Source organism: Lampetra fluviatilis, chromosome 26, assembly GCF_964198595.1.
Source record: "Lampetra fluviatilis chromosome 26, kcLamFluv1.1, whole genome shotgun sequence".
NCBI classification, from domain to species: Eukaryota; Metazoa; Chordata; class Hyperoartia; order Petromyzontiformes; family Petromyzontidae; genus Lampetra; species Lampetra fluviatilis.
This window is the reverse complement of record NC_136300.1, coordinates 9,095,174-9,116,781: the sequence shown is the minus strand read 5'-3', so window position 1 is coordinate 9,116,781 and position 21,608 is coordinate 9,095,174. Positions and strand designations below refer to the sequence as shown.

At 54.1% G+C, this 21,608-nt stretch overlaps 1 protein-coding gene across 3 annotated transcripts in view; it reads right to left on the bottom strand.

The window, feature by feature from the left end:
- Positions 1 to 3,047: 3,047 nt before the first annotated feature.
- Positions 3,048 to 21,608, bottom strand: part of TEP1 (telomerase associated protein 1) — a 61,974-nt gene continuing 43,413 nt past the window's right edge. For all 3 annotated transcript variants that reach the window (XM_078868689.1, XM_078868687.1, XM_078868690.1), the window contains exons 34-54: positions 20,063 to 20,180; positions 19,407 to 19,531; positions 19,123 to 19,222; positions 18,054 to 18,209; positions 16,785 to 16,997; positions 16,036 to 16,213; positions 14,445 to 14,684; positions 13,622 to 13,782; positions 13,364 to 13,471; positions 12,831 to 12,938; positions 12,158 to 12,299; positions 10,773 to 10,864; positions 10,336 to 10,468; positions 9,426 to 9,583; positions 8,668 to 8,798; positions 8,315 to 8,485; positions 5,849 to 5,945; positions 5,232 to 5,340; positions 4,478 to 4,608; positions 3,814 to 3,918; positions 3,048 to 3,539 (exon numbers count right to left, since the gene is read on the bottom strand). In XM_078868689.1, coding sequence (XP_078724815.1) covers positions 3,408 to 3,539; positions 3,814 to 3,918; positions 4,478 to 4,608; positions 5,232 to 5,340; positions 5,849 to 5,945; positions 8,315 to 8,485; positions 8,668 to 8,798; positions 9,426 to 9,583; positions 10,336 to 10,468; positions 10,773 to 10,864; positions 12,158 to 12,299; positions 12,831 to 12,938; positions 13,364 to 13,471; positions 13,622 to 13,782; positions 14,445 to 14,684; positions 16,036 to 16,213; positions 16,785 to 16,997; positions 18,054 to 18,209; positions 19,123 to 19,222; positions 19,407 to 19,531; positions 20,063 to 20,180 — 2,908 coding nt within the window. In that variant the 3' untranslated portion in view covers positions 3,048 to 3,407. The remainder of the gene's footprint in view (positions 3,540 to 3,813; positions 3,919 to 4,477; positions 4,609 to 5,231; positions 5,341 to 5,848; positions 5,946 to 8,314; positions 8,486 to 8,667; positions 8,799 to 9,425; positions 9,584 to 10,335; positions 10,469 to 10,772; positions 10,865 to 12,157; positions 12,300 to 12,830; positions 12,939 to 13,363; positions 13,472 to 13,621; positions 13,783 to 14,444; positions 14,685 to 16,035; positions 16,214 to 16,784; positions 16,998 to 18,053; positions 18,210 to 19,122; positions 19,223 to 19,406; positions 19,532 to 20,062; positions 20,181 to 21,608) is intronic.

Below are 21,608 nucleotides of genomic sequence, written 5' to 3'. Positions count from 1 at the left end.
GGCGAGTGTGTTGGCGAGTGTGTTGGTGACTGTGTGGGTGAGTATGCGGGTGAGTGTGTTGGTGTGTTGGTGAGTGTGCGGGTGAGTGTGTGGGTGAGTGTGTTGGCGAGTGTGTTGGTGAGTGTGTGGGTGAGTGTGCGGGTGAGTGTGTGGGTGAGTGTGCTGGTGAGTGTGCGGGTGAGTGTGCAGGTGAGTGTGTGGGTGAGTGTGTGGGTGAGTGTGCGGGCGAGTGTGTGGGTGAGTGTGTGGGTGAGTGTGTGGGTGAGTGAGTGGGTGAGTGTGCGGGTGAGTGTGTGGGTGAGTGTGTGGGTGAGTGTGCGGGTGAGTGTGCGGGTGAGTGTGTGGGTGAGTGTGCTGGTGAGTGTGCGGGTGAGTGTGCGGGTGAGTGTGTGGGTGAGTGTGTTGGTGAGTGTGTTGCTGAGTGCATTGCTGAGTTGTTGTCACCTGCAGCGAGGTGCTGGTTGAACACAGTGTGGGTGGAGGAGACGAAACAGTCCGGCAGGAACACCGAGTCCTCAAGGTGGGTGGAGGCGGAGTCAGCGAGTGAAGTTAGTCGTGCTCGAGTCGTAGCGAGAGTGGCCACAATGGGCGTCCAGCGACTGAGTTCACGACCTCTGCGGCCACTACACGGGCCAGGTGACAGCACGGGAGGCGGGTGCGGGTCACGGGATACAGCACGGGTGGCAGCACGGGTGGTAGCACGGATGACAGCACGGGTGGCAGCACGGGTGACATTGACAGGAGGCAGCACGGGTGACAGCACGGGTGACGACATGGGTGGCAGCACGGGTGGCAGCACGGGTGACGACATGGGTGGCAGCACGGGTGGCAGCACGGGTGGCAGCACGGGTGACGACATGGGTGGCAGCACGGGTGGCAGCACGGGTGGCAGCACGGGTGACGACATGGGTGGCAGCACGGGTGGCAGCACGGGTGGCAGCACGGGTGACGACATGGGTGGCAGCACGGGTGGCAGCACGGGTGACAGCACGGGTGACAGCACGGGTGACAGCACGGGTGGCAGCACGGGTGACAGCACGGGTGACAGCACGGGTGGCAGCACGGGTGACATTGACGGGAGGCAGCACGGGTGGCAGCACGGGTGACATTGACGGGAGGTGCGTGCGGGTCACGGCGAGCGGAGCCTGGCAGGCAGATCGGCGTCCCCCTGCGCGCTGCGCACTGCACAATCCCCCCGCTTGTGCAACAATTGGCTCGTTTGTGGCGCGGATTTTAAAGGCCAAATAAAAATGTTGCATGGAACTCGTGACGCGCCGGGTGTAATTACACGCATCACATTAAATCAAATTTCTAATCTTGTCTCATGCATCCTGGACCCCGCGCACGCCGCACACAAATTGACGCATCCAAAGCGATCTTTAAAGAGGACACCTGAGCATTCATTCATTCACTCACTGAAATGGCAAACACATGTTTTGCCCCCGCAAATAGTCGAGGCTGCGTTGGCCAAGCACTCGTAGCCATTAACTTAATTACGTATTTAAGTGTTGCAAACAGCTCCGTGTCTATGCCATTCCGGCTCTGAGTAATGCAGCGGAGTTGCCAAAGCAAGCGCGCGCGCGCACAGGAGGGTCCTTACAAACGCGAGTCAGAGCCACGTACACAGAGCATCGCACTTACAACCAAACACAGATCCGCTTTCTCTGGTTTATGAACGAGTTAACACCAAACTACATCAGCACAACATCCACACACACACACACAGATGAAAAAGCAAATGCGGTCACGCAGCATCTACACACGTGATTAAACATTACAAAACTCGCAAATTACACCCAATCATTTTTTTCTTTTCGCCGCGATTTTGAAAGACCCACAACTCACGGGCAGTTCAACAGACGCGCGCTTCATTGCCAAAAGAGAGTCGGGCACGAACCGTGACATCCCCACGTTGTCCAGTGACTCTGTTGGCCCAGGGGACCGGTGTTAGTTGACCAGCGAACTGTGTGTTGGGGGGGGGGGGGGGGGAGAGGCGGCGCCTTTGTCCGCGGCGGACGGACGGGCGGACGGGCGGTTGTGCTCGTGTGGCCGCAACGCCGGTCGGTGCTTTCCTCTCTTGTTTCTGACGGGGAGACTTCGTTGCCCGTGTGAGAAACGTGCGTTTAGAGTGATGGGGTTGCTGTTGCTGCTATAAATTTAGATGCGATGATAAGCCAACGCTTCGTTGAGCTGCCTTCGATTGTGGCCAGGTCGCTTCTGACAAAAACAAGGAGCTGTGTCGCCCAGTGGGCCTTACCTGGGTAAAATCAAATAAAAATTGTAAATAGTGAAATAGGTATCCAAGTGATAAAATAAATGGCAATAATGCATGAGGTTTTAAGATGTCAAAACACCAAATACACACCTATAATTGCAAGGCGTCGTGAAATCTGCATTAACAACACACGCGTGTGCTAAAACATGCACACATGCTTTGATACTAATGCACGCATTGTCTTTGACGTTGATTTGTGCTGCTTCCGCGTTGGCGTCTGTTCTCCGGTCTAACACCGGCGGCTGAGACGCGGCCACCAAGGAGGGCGGCGTCTCTGGTGGAGGCCACGTGCCGGTGCTGGGCGCATTGTCGCATCGCAGGGCCGTGAGAGGCGGCGGCGGCTTCGGGGAGCCTTCATCCAGCAGCGGATTGAGCACGGCTACTGCTGCTGCTGCTGCTGATAGTGCAGCGCAAAGTTGAATTCACCCAGTGGCGGAACTGCCAAGTGTGCAGGTGGTGCAACTGCACTGGCGCTCCCAGGCCAGAGATACCGAGGATTTAGACGATGCCCACCGCTCACCCCGCCCACCACCCACCCCGCCCACCACTCACCCTGGCACTACCCACGCTGCCCACTGGACTCAACCTGCCCATACTGACATCGAACACGCTCTGCTCAACACTCCACAATTCTAGTGCCGGTGCTTGTAGCTGCCCTGAGGTCACTCACCCATTTTACCCACCTCACCCACCTCACCCACCTCACCCATCTCCGTATGAACTACACAGCATCAGAGAATGCACGCGCACAGACACGGATAAGGGTCACCAGTTTAATGCCATTGCCACACCATAGCTGCCGGCATACACAAGATGTACTCGTAACGCGCGTGGATTATTGTTCTCTTCGCATCCTACGTATTCAGTGACCCTACTATTTAAATTAATTATATTTTCCACTCCACCTAATTGCATGCACAAAATTGTACCCAAATGATCGTGATCAATGTTTACCCAAACACAGCAACCAATCACAACAATATTGCATCATCCTAACGGTATATGAGGCCATCATGCATGTTTATAGATAGTCCTTATATGTAGTGCATTTGTTTTTATCACGGCGCTCGTGAAATGTAATTTCCATTTGTAGTCATTTTTTTACCAAACCCGCGAACACGGAAGTTCGCGTTTAGAAGAAAGCGTCATGCAGACGGAGGAAGTAAACTTGTCCCAGGGAATCTCCACACACGACGACCTCGTGACCTCCGCAAGCGACGGTCCTCATGCAGGTGACGGGCCCGCCGCACACGAACACGCCCAGCTGCACGAACACGCCGACGGCGCAAGGAGGGACAGAAACAGTCGCAGCGATCACTCAACACGGTCGCTGAGACCTGCACAAAGCGTCAAGCGGCCAGCAGCGAACAGCACTACCAAAGCTGCGACAGATAAGAGCGAACAACGCTTCCGAAATTGGATAAGGTCGTGATAATAATACTGCGGTCAAAACACTTCAAAATTATCGTCGCTCATTCACTTTCCGAACGTTGTCTCCTCGAGTATTCCTGGCTCTGTCCACCCAGAAGGCCTTTTACCTGGCGGAGGTCAGGCAGAGACCAGAGCTTGACGCTGTGGTCCAGGGAAGCTGTTACCAGCACGGAGCCTACGACGTAAACCCCGGTCACATCGGCACCGTGCACCTGCAGGAGACATTTGCGGCGGCGCCAGTCACGGAGTGGCGGCGCTTCACAACGCCAAACGGACAAACGCAGCCTGGGCCGTAATCTGAAGGCCGCGGCATTTGTGACAAATACAAAACGGCGTGAATGGGAACGCACCGGCAGACTTCACAACGCACGCCGGCGTGCAGCACTGCGTGTACACAAACCTCTCAGCCTCGTCCAGACCACGAGCTCAAACTGAGCTGAATGTATGTGATGATGTGGCCGCGGCGGTCTAATGACGAAATGGCCGAGCGTTCAGTTCTTTTGAGCTGGTGGTCTGGATAAGGCTGGAAGTGTTTTGGTACATGCAATCCTGCACACCTCTGTTGTTATATATAATTTATTCCAGCCTTCGTTAATTTGTCCGTTGTGATGGGGTTCTTATTAAATCATAATTAACAGATTTGAATTCAAATATTCCACAGAAAATGGAGAACGCCACACAAGTGGAGGCTGCGGTTGACAATTAAAATGCACAAGCAGCCACACACGCGTTACGAGAGCGGCCTCGAACCTCACGCAACCAGGAACTCACCCGCTGCGTGTGGGAGACAAAGCCAGTGGCACTGCCACCACCACCACCACCACCATGCGGACCAGCAACCACCCGGGCAGCCGACCACAGCTCCAGGTTTCCCCGGGAATCCCCACAAGCCCAGTGGGGACCTTGAACAAAGGAGAGAAGCGCCGCTAATAACCCGGCTCTACACGCTGATGAACGCAGCTCCACGCGCTGATAACCCGGCTCCACACGCCGATTAACAAATCTCCATGCACTAATCCGGCCAACTGGCTCAGTGGTAGAGCGCGCTTTCAGATGCTCTTCTGCGGCCGTCTGGAACGCTCTTCCTTCCGATATTAGGAAGCCACTGGAGCTATGCACTTTTAAATAATCGAGATTGAAAACTCATTTCTTTACAACTGCTTTCTGTGTTTCGTTTGTTGTCCTACCTCTGCACCTCCAATTAGCGCAATTGGCTACGTACGGTACGAAAGAAGTTCAACATACATGCGTACATACTCCGGGACACGTAAAATACGTCCCAGATGAATGTAGGAAGCCAGCACTAGCCGTTGTCCAATACAGACACGAAACCCCACCAAAGCATCGGTGACATGTTACTGGCGCCGACTCGTTCAATGTGGAAATTTGAAGTTGACAGCTAAAATGTGATTTTCAATACAAATCGCGTTACGTGACCTCATTCACATCACATCTCTCGCACGGTAATGGCGATGAGGATGATGCTCATAGCTGGAGCACGTGGAGCGTGCGCGTGCACACGTGCCTCCCTGCAGCTGCACGGAGCCAGCGTGGGAGAGCCACGCGCCAGGTTCCCCAGCAGGCAGGGAACGGGTGTGCGACTCCACGAGCTTCAGGGAATTCTGGGTAGCTCTCTGTTCACAAAAGTAGACAAATCAACCCCAAGAAATCATTCATACATTTCGCGTTTGTTCCAGGTTTGTACCACTCGGTTATCACGAAGGCGAAGCGTTTCATAGACAGCTAGATTCTGCCAGCAGGGGACGATGGTTGTGATGTGGCTTTCCCCTGATTAAGTCATTTCTTGCAGGTAATGTTCAATCTTGAACGACGTCACAGGAACGTTAACGTCCGCTGTGAAGCACACGGGCACGTGGTGTTTACGGTTAACGCACTCATAGTATTAACCAGGGCGGATGCTGGGCTCGAACCACGAACCTCTGCAACAGTGCAGATATGTGTGTGTTACCAGTGTAAATATGTGTGTGTGTGTGTTACCAGTGTAGAGATGCGTGTGTACTACAAGTGTAGAGATTTGTGTGTTAACAGTGAGTGTAGTGATGTGTGTTACCACTGTGTGTGTCTAACCAGTGTATAGATGTGCGTGTTATCAGTGAGTGTATAGATGTGTGTGTGTCTCACCAGTGTATAGATGATGAATTCTTCTGGGCCAGCCACTCCGCACACCTGCCACAGGTCAGGGCCACTTGGAGATATTCCCACAATCCATTGCGCGGAACTGTAGTTGTGCCAACAAGCACACACACGCACGCACTCACAGAGACACAGACACACGCAGACACACAAAGTCAAACACAAACCAGCATGCGCACGGACACATACACACACATGTACACACACACACACGTGTTCAGACACCCGCTCACATATGCACACAAAGACAAAGATCCCCCGTATAACCTGTTTTGTTAGCGAGCAACTATGAAGGCCGGCACGGCACACGAGGGGGTGGGTGGCCAACACCACCCCCGGCCGCCTTTGTCTCCCTAATGGCGATGTTTACACACTGCACCAGGTACTCATTTGAGGCTGAGTCGACCTAAGGGAGGCCCAGGATCAGTTCAGACAATTGTCACTGATGTTGGCTATGAGCGTGATCCGAACTCGGGTCTCCGGGTTCGAAGCGCAGCATGCCAATTGCCACACTACCGCTCCGCAAACACACGCATATGCACACAAAGACAAATATATACACATACACATAACACGTTAGCATTTGAGTTGAATGATTTAACATGACTAAATGTGGATATGTGCTTACAAAACTTAGAGGTTATTTGAAATGGCCCTAAGATCAATAAATGCACGTTGTAATTTAAAATGCGAGAGCCGGTGAGCTCATTATTTATTTTGGAAGGTGGGCAGGGGGGGGGACTGCACAAACTGGCAGCAGCAGCAGCGGTGGCGGCAGCAGCAGCAGAAGCGGCAGCAGGTTAACGTGTTCATGCGGGGCGGTGCCACCGTTCAGCAGCAGCAGCATCACCACCCGAGGGTGGACTCGCTTTGGCACTCTACAAACATCGGTCAGCATGGCAAGCAACCGGGAACCGGCTGGCGCTCCCGGCTGCTGGGTGGCTGCTGCCCCCACGGTGGTCGACCGGCTTCTCGTAGAGACGTGAATGAGGCCAATTGTCTTCTCACTTATTTTGTGACTTGTATTCAAAGACGGATTCTCCACTACGGCGTAAATTATTTTTCTGCTAGGACCGATATACATAATGGGGGGGGGGGGGGGGGTCATTGCCTATCAACATCTGGGCCGTTGCCTGATAAGGCTGGCTGTAATCACCGGCGAAACGTCGTACTCAAATTGTAAATGTTGCGGGTTCACTCTCCAACACACCGGTGTGCTGTACCGGTAACTAATTGGCATGTTCTGTTTACGTGACAAATCTTACTGATTGGCTGTGTCGGGTGGTGGCGGGTTTAACGACACATTTATAGTTACGCGATCTCACCCAAAAAAACCTCTATTATGGATAATATTGCTTGCGAAAGCCTCCTACGTGTTAAACTCACCAGCATTGATTGGTTCAAGCGAGCCTGACTCTGCTGATGAGACAATGATTGTCAAAAGTGGTACAGAGTTTGCTTGTGTTGAACCAATGCTGCTTAAATGTTGTGCCTGTTGAGATGTGTAAAAATATTTGTATTTTATGTGAAAGAACATATATGTGAAGGAGGCTTAGTTATTCTGTTACTTATGTACAATGGGTGGCTCATGGTCTCGTATTGAGCACCATTGAATGTACCAAAAACAGAAACTGAGCATGGTCAACAATTCTGTAGGACAGCAAGATGGCGAGTGTCACGTGGTGGCTGGAGGAGCCATGAAGCAGGGAGACGCCAGAGGTTGTCCATGGGCCGGAGCAGGCTCGGGTAGCACATTGCAACATCAAACCAGAGACACAAACACCACTGAGTCACAACGCGAGTACGGTGCAGGGTACGGGGTGAACACAACGTGAGACGGGCAGGACGATAGCTAACGCATGGCCTGACCACACAGGGGTCGACGGGAGGACGCCTCAACTCCTTCCTGCAGCCCCGAGTCCCCTCCCAGGAGGAGGCAGCAGTCACACGGGGACCCCTACGAGCGCCACAGACCTGCCAGAGTGCGGGCACAGCGGACTCATCCCCCTCACCACACCTCACGCCGTGCCGAGCCAAAGTCAAATACTGAGTGAGCACGGGGGCTGTCCCAGAGTCACATGAGGACTCCCAGCTCTTGCCACCGGCCAAAACAAGCGTCCCCGGGTGGTGCGTTGGCTGCAGAAACTCGGCGGAGCACCCGGTGGGGAGATGTCATCTTCCTTGCCTGGTATGCAGGAGGTCATGGCTTTGGTCCCGACCCTGACGCCTGCTGTCCCTCTCCCCGTGGTTACGTGGATTTTCCTCCGGGTCCTTCGGTTTTCCCCTCCACATTTATAAACATGCGTTTATAGTATTTGCTTGCTGTAAATTCCCACGTGATGAGCCACTTCGTTGAGCTGTCGTTTGTGGCCAGGTCACTTCTGAAAAAGAGCTATATAGCTCAGTGGGGCCTTATCTGGTGAAACAAACATGTTTAAAGCAGTAGGCCCCCACCGTGTGGTCCTCCTGGCGGTGACGGAGAGGGGCCGTGAGCTGAGCAGCAGCGCTTGGCCCGCGGCGTCTCCCGCCAGGACGGCGCCGACGCCGCCGCCCCCTCCCTCGCCGCAAGCCTCCCACGTGGCGGCCATCGACACGAGCGGAACCTCGACTTCCAAGCTGTGCAAGCTGGGTTCCAGCGCAGAGAGGAGAGGAGGAGCCACAGCCGTTACCGCTCCGCCGCAACAAATTGGCCGATTAGATGAGCAACGTTTCGCTTGAAACTACGCCAAGCGCCGCCGGGACGAGATCCAGAAAGACTGACAGTGAATGCTTACAGAGCACGCTCGATTACCGGCACGTTCGCTTACCGGCATAACACCTCCACACGGTCCCCTGGCAGAATCCTCCAGCAGCACACCTGTCGGTCCATTCCTGCCGTCAGGAACGTTTCCTCCGCCCGCTCCGGGAAGCACACGCAGCTCACTGCTCCGTCGTGAGCCTGCGAGCACCGGCGCACACGGCCACCACGATCACCGCCACTCGCTCCCGGTTTGCGACATTCTAAAAGTTCTGATAATGATGCACAGCTGGCCTGGAGCAAACTGTTCACGAAAGAAAATTCCTGCCCTCTCATCGTCCCCCTCTTAACTGCCGCCACGCAGTTAAGGTTCCTGTCTCGATCAACTGTATTCATTTCGAGGTCTGTGCGTCTGTATATTTGTCTTGTGTTGATGTCTGTGTGTCTATGTGTGTTGTTAATTATTATGTGTGTCTATGTGTGTTGTTAATTATTATGGGGAGCGGTAGTGTAGCGGTTAGCGCGCTGCGCTATGAACCTGGCGACCCGGGTTCGATTCCCGCTCACGGCTAACACCAGTGACGATTATCTTAACCGGTCCTGGGCCTCCCCTAGGTCGACTCAGCCTTAAATGAGTAGCTGGTGCGGTGTGTAAACATTGCCACTGGGGAGACAAAGGCGGTCGGGCGTGGTGCTGGCCACGCACCCCCTCGTTCGTGTATCGTTCCGGCCTTCATAGGTGCTCGCTAACAGCACTTGCCCCTACAGTCTGTTAAGGCTATACGGGGGATCTTTTTTTTATCTTTGTTGTTAATTATTGTATTTCACCTGCACCGCTGCGCTTGGGGCGAGCGCGGGGCCCGAGCAGCGGCTCCACAGCAGCACGTGGCCGTCCTCGGCCCCCGACACCACGTGGCGCCCCCCCGGGGACGCCTGCACTGCCGTCACCGCGCGCTGGTGCCTGCAGGGCAGCGTGCTGGCGGCGGCTACAACAGCAACAATGCGCCATACAACACGTACATGCACAGGCGCACACAAACGCACGCACACGCCCGTGACTCATCAAGTCTCCACGAATGAAAATGGCCGTTAAACCCGGAATCCGGTCAGGAGGCAGGGGTAGAGCGAGAGCCCCACAATCAGGAGGTCGCGAGTTCAACTCCTGGCTAGGGGTTTGCTCAGCCCATTATTCCTCTGAGGTTGCTAAGGTGAAGAACACTTTGTGGGGAAGTCAAGAATGGTTTTCCTATGGATGGACGCACCCCCGTCAGAGGAATGTGGAATTGCCACCACCGGCACCGGGATCTGAACGTAGATGACCGCCGCCTCAATCCTCACTCAAAAGGGAAATCACTTTCACGACTTTTTAAAATTAATTTCTAAATTCCGGCAGGTATTTGGACAAAACCAATTTACAACCTCTAAAATACATCGACGGAATTCGGTGTTTTGTATACAAAGGTATATCTCGACACTGGAATGTTGACCAGATATGCTATTCGAATTGCCTACTTGGTGTCACCTGTGCAACAGCCAAGGAAGAGACGGCAAGATAAAGAGGCATCAACAACACTGACCCACAACGGCCGTGAACGATGTGTGCGCACGATTCACGGTGGCGGTGACGCAACGTGGGGTCCCGTTCACCACCCGGCCTCCGTGATCGCGATGAACAACTGTCGGAATGCCCGACCCTGACCAACCAGGGCGGAGCGGATGGGGAATGCCCGCGTCTCACCGGGCAGAATGCGGAGTTGCCACATCTTGACGGAGCCATCCTTGGAGGCAGAGAGGGCGCAATTGGAGAGTGCCGTTACAGCCAGAGCCTGCACTGGGCCTGAGTGTTCGCTCAGAGACGCCAGCTCGCTGCCCTGAGGCCAGACAAACAGCCGGGGGGAGGGGGGGGGGTGTGGTCACAGCCTCAGTGCACACAACCTCGCTAACGCGTTCTCCCCTCTGCCAGATCGCGCTGCGGCTGCATTGAAGATTTGCAGCGGCCTCCGAGATCTGCCCTGACGGTCCCCCAGCGTCTGCTCTCAGGTCTGCTCTGCCATTGAATGGGCACGAGAAGGCGTTCTCGAACACAGGGTGATGCACTGCTCGCTACAGAGTTCTGCTACGCTACTGCGTGCGAGCAGACAAGCGCGCCACGGTCAGGCAGCGCGAGCGACGCACCATGAGTGGGGCCCAGATCCGCACGGTGCCGTCGTCGCTGGCAGAGGCCGCACGCAGTGCCTCAGAGAGCACCTCCTCCCCCGGCCGCTTCCCTGCGAGGCACCGCGGCATTGAGCATAGTCAACAAAAAAAACATCGCAAATAGTTTACGTTTGACAATAGATATTCGGCTCAATTGAGCAGTGAGGCAGTGCTCATTTGTCCTTTACAGCCCTGAACCAATGGTGGAGATTCCACCGTGCTGTTGACTTCTCCACAAGGTGGAACTTATTTTATTAACCGCAGAGGGATGACGGAGTGAGTTAACCCCCAATCAGGATTTGAACTTGCAACTTTCCACTTGCAAGCCACTCGCTTTACCAAAAAGATGAAACCGAATGAGGTCATTCCAGAGCAACCTCGTGTGGTGTTAACGGCCCTCAACGTGGTCCAATTGGTTCCACAGTAGTCACCACTATCAACCATGAGCTACAAGGGCCATGTGTTTGTTAATAAGGAAAATAACAATAATTTAGAATAATTTGTCAATCCACTGGTGGACGAAGGCCTCCCAACTACTTTTACGTTACGGGGTTGTTTTTATTATACTGCACCATGCTGGGCAGTGCAGGTTGGTGAAGAGGAGGCGGGCCTAGCACTGGTTCAAACGTCGCTGATCAGGTTCGTAGAGAAGTGCGCTAACCGCCGTGTAACTGATCCTCCCCTCGTGCTTAGTTGTGGGGAGCAGGTAGCACAGCGGTTAGCGCTGCGAATACGAATCTGGCGACCCGAGTTCGATTCCAGCTCACGGCCAACACCAGAAATGATTATCTGAACCGTTCCTAGGCCTCTCCTAGGCCGAATCGGTCCCAAATGAGTACCTGGTGCGGCGTTAAACATTGCAACTAGGAAAAAAAATGTGACCGGGTGTGGTGCTGTCCATCCACCCCGGTGTGTGCCGTGCCGGCCTTCATAGGTGCTACTCGCTAACAGAACTTGCCCCTATAGTTTGTAAAGCCTATACAAAGGGATCTTTGTCTTTGTTATTTTTGGCTGATGTAAGAAACGGATTGCACATGACACACAATACACACGTGCACCGTATGAACACAACACTGTCAGCCTTGACACATGATGTAAACCACCAGTTACTGAAGAAAATGCACTGTGGTTATATCCTCTTAAATCAGCAACAATACATTGAGTGAATGTGATTAATCAACAGGGACCAGTGAGACAGAGACAACTGTAGACTGGTTTCGTCCTTATTGGGATTCATCGGGAGAGTACACTACATGTTCTGATGAGATGGGTTTACTCGTCATTCACAAAGTCGAACAAAATACGCAGCGGTAGCAGCAGCGGCAGCAGCGTGAAGTTCGGCGCTGGGCCCGGGTGCTGCCCACCTGCACCCTGCTGCTGCTGCTGCAGCCAGACCCAGGCGCCGTTGATGCGCTGCGCATGTGCGGGGATGCACGCGATCTCCTGGCCCGAGCAGCGCCACGCACGGAGCTCCCCATCAGAGCTTCCCGAGAGAATCACCCTGTCCTGGAAAGGAGGAGGACAACCAGACTCGATCAACGGGAGAAACTTCTCGACTCACAGCAGTATCTCTCCCCGTTTGCCCGTCAGGTCCTTGAGTGATCACCCAGGGATGCCCAGATCTTGTTGCCAACGATTGCTTCCCGGATCTATCCCTGAATATGCTTGGCGTCATCTGATTGTAAAATTTGTGATAATTGCTCTTCGACTTGCCGGTGAGTGAGCCGAGACGATAACAATTGGTGCATTAAACGCTCGAACACCACGTGACAATTGTATTTGTTTGGCCATGTTGCGTGGTGGAGGGTTGCGTGGAATACATTTGGCCAAAAATGACCCAAACACACCATCCATCGTCACATCCGCACCACGTTCAATCACCACACTGCAGGTCGCCAGCAGACTTGCGCTTTCCTTCGCACCGCTCCACTTTGGACTTCCCTCCCAACTTCTCTTTTCGCGGAGCTCGTACGATAATAACGTTGCTCAATTCCAGAGACGCTTTGGGCCTTCGGGGCCTGGGCTCAGCTTACTCACCATGATGCTCACGCAGTTAACAGAGCTCTGGTGGCCCCTCAATTCTCGCTGCAGGTGGCCCGTGCTGGCATCCCACACCTTCACGGTGCAGTCGTTTGAGCAGGACACCTGGAAGATGAGAGGGAGAACCACGCGGTGACACAAAGGCGACGCCTCGAGCTGACAACAACAACACGGCGCTTCCAGAGCTTCCCCTGGAAATGCCTCCAAGGCCACCAATAATTATATTGATGATAATGAAAAAATATTATTATTGCATTTATATGAGGTTCGATTAAATGCCTCAACAACTCAAATCGTCTCACATCTCATCTTAAACATGTGAGGGTGGCACGCTCACAAACAGCGGGTGAATGCACGGCTCCCATCGGGCCACGGTGCTCTCAGCCAGGGCGCTGTGCGGGCAACGTGATGGTCACGTGACACGCGAGGAAACGCGTGGGAGCTGTGCATTCCTGCCGAAAGCGGAGCGGCGCCATCGCGCGTCGTTATCTTCCAACGACGCAGGTGGCAGACTCGCGCTGAGGACTTACCGCGGTTTCCCCGTCGCGGTCCCAGTGCACGCCCGTCACCCAGTCGCCGTGCGAGCTGGGCACACGCAGCCGGGCTCGGGAGGCTTGCACCTCCCAGAAGACCAGGCTCTGCGCCCCACACACAGCCACACGGTCACATGGCCGCCCGGCCACAGCCGCACGGCCGCACGGCCGCACGGCCGCACTTTGACTTCTACTGACACGGCCACACGGCCACACACCGCTCGCGGCCGCGCTGGGATTGCGATTACTCCATACCCGGTCCTTGCTGCCCGTGAGTAACTGAGAGCCGTCGGGACTGAAGCAGCAGCAGGTGACGGCTCCCTCATGGCCCCACAGCACGCCCCTCGGGGCGCTCGTCACCTCACCCTGGCCGCCGCGAGCCTCCCCCATCGGCCACAGCACCACCATGGCGTCGTCTGCGGAACGATGCGCAGAGCGCGAGGAAACGGCGCCGTGTCTACGCCGATGCTTTTCAGTTTCCATCGTGTACGGTACGCGTATTTGTGTCCGGAATATTTTCCATATGCATTATACTCATTGCAAAAAATTTGTGATATATATAGAACTATTTGGGATCATATTCTTTGGGTCTTTTGGTAAAGTCACGCAGATAGGTTCGAAGAAAATAACAAAAAACTACGGTCATCATCAGGAAAAGGGACCCCTTTTCCTGATGACGACCGCTTGTGTTGCGATCGAAACATCATAGTTTTTTGTCAATTTCTTTGAACCTATCTACGTGACTTTACCGAAAGACCCAAAGAATATTAATTCCTGCAGTCACGAAAGCTTTAAGTCAAGATTTAACTATTGGGGATTTAGTAGCGGTAGTCTGTACATAGACAGAACACGTGCATTTCACATGAAGGTACCCCACCCAAGTTCATACAGCGCGGGCTCCGATCGACCGCATCAGCACTCAACTGGGCAGGAAATCACTTTGGCTTCTACGGACAACGTAAACTTACGCACGAGGCTTCAGACAGTACGACGCACGGGGGTCACGCGACTGCGTGACCTCAAGCGACTTTGGCGCCCGGGGCGGCGCGAGGGTTGGGGCGCAGGGGGGAACGCGCACCGGAGGCGGCGGCGAGGAAGCGGTCGGAGCAGGCGAGGGCGCGCACGGCGCCGCTGAGGCCCTGCAGCGTCCGGTTCAGGGTCAGGGCAGCCGCGTCGCCCGGGGCCTCCGTGCTGCTGAGCCGCCAAACCTTCACGGAGCCGCCCTCCGAGCCGGACGCCAGCGCCGTGCCGCCAGTGCCCAGCAGCCACACGACGCAGTGCACCGCGTGCGGGTGGGCTTGCACCTCCACGGTGACGCCTAGCAAAGACAGAGGTCCCCCGTGTAGCCTTGAACAGACTGTTGGGGCAAGTGCTGTTCACGAGCGCCTGTTAAGGCTGGCGAGGCGCACGAGGGGGTGGGTGGCTAGCACCAGACCAACCTTTCTTTGTCTCCCGATGTTTAAACATCTTACCAGGTACTCATTTAAGGCTGAGTGAAGCTAGGGAAGGCCCAGGACTGGTTCAAATATTGGCTAATGTTATTCGATGTGAGCAGGATCGAACACTGGTCGCCGGGTTTGCAGCACAGTGCCATAACCACTGCACCACCACTCTCCATAACAAACAAAACAAAACAAAGATGAAGATTCCCCATATAGCCTTAACAAACACAGATTGCGAGGTCATGCACAATCAGTGTTCACTTCACACGTAGATGGTTTTTCGCAGCCAATATTTCACTAGAAATATTGGCTGATTATTTACTGTGGATCTGACGATGGGGATGTGAGCTATAAGTTAAATGAACACTGAAGTCAAATTCAGCAGCTACAGTTCAGAAAGAGTGAGAGCAAAACACTCGTTTTTCAACAAGCCATCCTGCACAAAGGCGACGACGCAACTACAACTGCCGCGTGTTCGATGACCTTGGTTGTGATGAATGCATCTGCCTTACATCACTACTTCGAGACAATACGTGAACTGGAAAAAGAAACCAATGCAACTAACACTGTCGTTAACTTTCACTGAATGAGATCTCATTGAATGAACGTAAGTTTAAAATCTAATTTATATATGCTGTGGTTTTGTTCGTAACATTGTTCAGTGATCGTCGTTGGAATTTTGAAATATAAACATTGGAATAAAAACTGTAAGGAAGCACGTGGGGCAGTGACATGGCCCAGCGTGTCACAGCATTTGTCGCAGAGGTTTGTGGTTTGAATCCAACAGGCCAACCTGGTAAATAATGAGTGAAATAACCCTACAATACTACGCGCCGTCTACCACACAGTGGACGTTAAAGATCCGACATGTCATTCAAAACGAATGGCCACTGTGTTCTGGTGTCATTGTCCAAACTTGCCAAAATTGTAACAAAAAATTCCGCAAACCATTAATTTGGGATTACACACAGCAATCATCGGCCAGTGCCCGCTTGCAGGCCTGGCGCCCACGGAGACAGCGGCCCCTGAGGGGGTGGGAACTTTGAATGATTGAGACGAGGTGTGACGTAAGGCGCCTGGAGTTTCTGACTCGCGTAAAGCGTGCGCGCCATCTTCACGCGCGAAGGTTACAATTCGCGACCTCGGGCCGACAACGAGCCGAGCAGCCAGCGTGCGCGCCCTGCCGCGGCGCTTGCGGGGGGCGCGGGGGGGGGGGGCGGTGTTCACCCGAGTGGACGCCGTGCACGCGCACGCCGCCGCTGTGCAGCCCCACGGCGAGCTGGGAGCCGTCCGGGCTCCCCGACACGCAGAGCGCCGCCACCACCGCCGCCGCCGGCACCGCGTCCCGTCCCGGGCCGCCCAGTACCGCCACCGGCCGGCCGAGCCCCCCCGTCCACACCCGTACCTGCAGACGAGGGACGGCAGGGCGGTAACGCTCGTGGCCTTGCGGGATACAAAAATAAAAACGCCTGGGTTCGATTCACGACGCGGGTGGCTCTCTGTGCCGAGTTGTGTGTCCTCCCCCTGTTCTGCATGCGTTTCGACCGGGTTCTACCATAGCCAAGACCAAGGCCGAAACCATGGAGTCAACATTGGGGGGACCAAATCTTCCAGGGTCCCCCCACCCCCACAGAAAAAAAAATCTAAATTTGAAAACTCATTTCCTGCCTAGAATATAAAAAAAAAATCACTAACACATAGGATGGACTTTTTATTTATTTTTTACAATAATGTCTAATAGTGTATTGTGTTACATTGCTGTTTTTCTTTTTTACCTTTTCTTGTTTCATTGTATGTAATGGCAGAGATGAGGGATTAATCAAGTACAACCATAACCACAATCACATAAACAGAAATCTATTTTATAGCAATATATTGGGGGGGACATTTTGAGCACATTTGAATATTATAATTACGGCCTTGGCCAAGGCACACGCTCGCCGCCGCGTACCTTAACTCACATATCCGTATTTTACCTTGTTGTCATCGCCTCCGGTTAGCAGATAGCGACCGTCTGGGGTGAACTGGACACAGTTCACCGGGCCTTGGTGGCCCAGGTAGGTGCCGAGGACGGTGCCCGACTCAGACGCCCACAATATGACCTCGCCATCCAGGGCAGCCGAGGCCAGGTGCTTGCCGGACGGGCTGTAGGCCACCGCGCGGACTGCTGCACCATGGCCACGCAGAGTCTGGGCGCGGTACGCGGAGAAATCGCACAGGGCAAACGGCGTGCATCACACAGTCAACGGTCATCACAGCCATTCATTGCTACCACACCTCGCTATCGCTTCCTTCCTTTTGTGAGCCTTTCACTGCTATTGCACAATTTTGGGCGCATTGGTATAAACATGGGCATTTTCGTTCTTTTCTATCATGTGTATCAGGCCTCCCCTCCCCCTCTCTGTCCAATGCGTTGGCGTGTGCAGCAGTAGTTGCTTGCGCACAACCGCGTCCAAGCCGTCGTCCATCCTTTTGGCCCCGCCCCCCTCCCCCTCCCGATGCGTTGTACGTGGCACTCCGTGCCGTCTTTGAGCCCCGCCCCCCTCCCTCCCGATACGTTCCATTCATTGGCTACCACATTCTGATGAGCTCCCCCCCCTCTCCTCCCCCCTCAACTTGCTTTTAAGGAATTACATCTTGAATCATTGCCTCACTTGATGCAGCTAATCTGACTGTGACGGTCCCACCTGATGACGGAGACTTGTGTTGCCTCCGAAACGTCGTGATTTTTATTTTATTTTATTTTTTATTAATTTTGATGTTTTACCTACGTGACTTTACCGAAAAAACCGAAGAATATGAATCCTTGCAGTCACGAAAGCTTCAAATCTAGAATACATATTGAAACATTTATTCGGTGCAAACTTTGAAAATCAAGCATTTAAATGCCTATAGTGGCTTGGACTGACTGGTACCAATTCAACTTACGGCAGAGTCCGTGGCACGGGCTGGTGGACGCCTGCGTGAGCGTGCGGATACGCGCGCGTACACGAGTTTGTGCGCACAGCTCTAGACCAAACATCCCAATATGGGACCACAGAGCTTGGGCGATCGTTGGCGTCGGTTCTGGCCACCTTCCCCGCTCGTTTGTGGCTTCCCGCGCGGAATGAACCATGCGCGGCGTCGAAAATTCGACCGCAGTGACGTGCGGGACCTGCAAATTTGCGCGAACGACGACGTCGTTATCGTTACTGTCATGCGCACGACGTTGTGCGAACAGAGACGCGGGAGGGGAGGGCGCTCACGGAAATGCGCCGGAGGTGGAAGACATCCCACGTGACGAGCGCCGAGTCCCAGCTGCCGGTGACCGCGAGCGCACCCCGGGGGTGAACGGCGACGCAGGAGAGCGGCCGGCTGGAACTCAGCTCGGCGACGCAACGCCCCTCGGTCACGCTCCAAATCTACACCGCACACAGAGACGAAGATTCCCCCGTATAGCAGAGGTCGCAATCGGGTACCCGATACCCGTACCCTACCCGATACCCGGCTACCCGTACCTGGCCGGGTACGGGTAGGCCGTGAGTCACTGGTGAGTAACCGTTTGTCACTCATTTCCCAACGTCTTGTCTCTAATCACAATTCAAGTTCCTAGAATCAACCCACCCGCGCCTGCAACATGGCTTCATCCCAGAGGTCGCAATCGGGTACCCGTACGGGTAGCCGGGTATCAGGTAGGTTACGGGTACCCGTTTGCGACCCTAGTGCGGCCGGGTACGGGTAAGGAATCAAAACCCATATGCGACCTCTGCCGATTGTCTGGGTGCAAGTGCGGTGATGTTTACACACCGCACCAGGTACTCGTTGGAGGCTGAGTCGACCTAAGGGAGACTCAACACCTGTGCAGATAATTGTCAATGGTGTTGGCCGTGAGCGAGAAACGAACTCGGGTCGCTGGGTTTGTAGCGCAGTGCACTAACCGCTGCTCTACAGAACACATGCACACACAGCCCGCACTCCAAACCTTCACACAGCCAACCATGAACTAAATCAGTCTTATAAAATTTGAATCCCTTCAGAAAATGTATTCTGCTCATCACACGGTAGTATGTTGTAGTTCTCGGGCGACCCTGTAAATCCACGTGCGTGCGCGAGAGGCACAGGTGGTGCATCTGCCAGTCATCTCGGTTATTCAACCTATAACACCTGGGTCTGTGCCGTGTCCTCCTGCCACTTTACGCGACGGCCTCAAAGTGCGCACCTAGCCCGGGACACAAAGCGCCGTGGTGAGATCACCGCCACATAGTGGCTAATGGCGGCCGCCGCTGCCGTTGCTGTTGTTGGGTAACGGTGGGGGCGGTGGTTTGCGTTGGGCACCTTGAGAGAGCAGTCCCACGACACCGTGAGCACCTGCCTGCCGCATGTGCTGGGAGCACAGCCAGACACGCGCAGCCTGTGCGCCTGCACACTCAGCACCCTGCACGCGCGCGCGGGGAGAGAACCTCAGCGCTAACAGCAGAGCTCCACCACCGACACCGTCTCTCACGCAGCACAGGGTTACGGCAATCCACGTTTCTCCACGCCGAGCTGCCAGGATGGAGGAGCCGCGTGAGGTCCCCAATGCTACGCGGGGGCGTTGTGTTTGTAGTCCGTAATGCTACCTGTATCCCTCTCGGATGTTCCACGTGGACATCTGTCCACTACTTGTGCCCAGGCAGATGAGGTTTTCGGACAGGAAGCAGCATGCCGAGATGCCTTCACTGTGTGCGGACACGCTCTGCAGCTCCTTTGAGAAGAAAGATATTCGCGATGATAATAGACAAAATATTCACGTAAAGAATAAACAATTTTAATGCCCGTGTTAAAATAAACGAAATAACCCTACGTGTCCTGACTTTTGTTGCGCCACCCTGTATATAAATATAAAACAATTAAACCCCGCTTTATTCTTTGAAATGAACGTGCTGCTGAAATGGGCACAACTTGTTACGTTGTTGGTCAATGATCGCATCCGCCACCCCCCTTGCGCTCAGGCTCAGGGGGGTGGGATGGTTTATGAGTTCCCCCAGTAATTCATCACTCCCTACCGGCAGACGAATGCCCGACTGTCACCCAGTTGCCACACACTGTGTTATTCCAAGTGAGTAATTCGCAGGTAATGTTTCAATGTTCGCAAAGTCGGGACCACAAAGCCGTCTTCCTCATCACGTATAATTCTCATCTCCTACAACTCGGACGGTGCGGTTTGTTACTGGCCGCTTAACGTCTTGGGCCGTTGGGCCCTGCGTGCTCAGCGGGGAGAGGCAGCGGCGCTTGCCTTGCCCGTGTCGATGTGCAGCAGCTGCACGTGCCCCAGGCCGGTCGCCACGACGACCGCGTCGCCGCGCGCGCACGTCGCCAGGCACCATGGCTCCCCTGCGAAGCCTCCCGTCGTCCTGGAGGCGCGGAAGCAAGTGGAGAAACCCTCGTCGCTCCGCTGATCAAACTCTCGTCAAAACACCGCCCAATCAACAGGAGAAACTCTCGTCGCTTCACTGATCAATCAACAGGAGAAACCCTCGTCGCTCCACTGATCAAACCCTCGTCAAAACACCGATCAATCAACAGGAGAAACTCTCGTCGCTTCACTGATCAATCAACAGGAGAAACCCTCGTCGCTCCACTGATCAAACCCTCGTCAAAACACCGATCAATCAACAGGAGAAACTCTCGTCGCTTCACTGATCAATCAACAGGAGAAACTCTCGTCGCTCCACCGATCGATCAACAGGATAAACCCTCGTGGCTCCACCGATCGATCAACAAGAGAAACTCTCGTTGCTCCACCAATCGATCAACTGGAGAAACTCTCGTCGCTCCACCGATCGATCAACAGGATAAACCCTCGTGGCTCCACCAATCGATCAACAAAAGAAACTCTTGTCACTCCACCGATCAATCAACAGGAGAAACCCTCGTCGCTCCACCGATCAATCAACAGGAGAAACCCTCGTGGCTCCACCGATCAATCAACAGGAGAAACCCTCGTCGCTCCACCGATCAATCAACAGGAGAAACCCTCGTCGCTCCACCAATCGATCAACTGGAGAAACTCTCGTCGCTCCACCGATCGATCAACAGGAGAAACTCTCGTCGCTCCACCGATCAATCAACAGGAGAAACTCTCGTCGCTCCACCGATCGATCAACAGGAGAAACTCTCGTCGCTCCACCGATCAATCAACAGGATAAACCCTCGTGGCTCCACCGATCGATCAACAGGAGAAACTCTCGTCGCTTCACTGATCAATCAAACTCTCGTCACTCCACCGTTCCATCAACAGGAGAAATCCTCTTTGCTCCACCGATCGATCAACAGGAGAAACTCTCGTCGCTCCACCGATCGATCAACAGAAGAAACCCTCATGGTTCCACCGATCGATCAACAGGAGAAACCCTCATCGCTCCACCGATCGATCAACAGGAGAAACTCTCGTCGCTCCACCGATCAATCAACAGGAGAAATCCTCGTCGCTCCACCGATCAATCAACAGGAGAAACTCTCGTGGCTCCACCGATCAATCAACAGGATAAACCCTCGTGGCTCCATCGATCAATCAACAGGAGAAACTCTCGTCGCTCCACCGATCGATCAACAGGAGAAACTCTCGTCGCTCCACCGATCAATCAACAGGAGAAACCCTCGTGGCTCCACCGATCGATCAACAGGAGAAACCCTCGTGGCTCCACCGATCAATCAACAGGATAAACTCTCGTCGCTCCACCGATCAATCAACAGGAAAAACTCTCGTCGCTCCACCGATCGATCAACAGGAGAAACTCTCGTGGCTCCACCGATCGATCAACAGGAGAAACCCTCGTGGC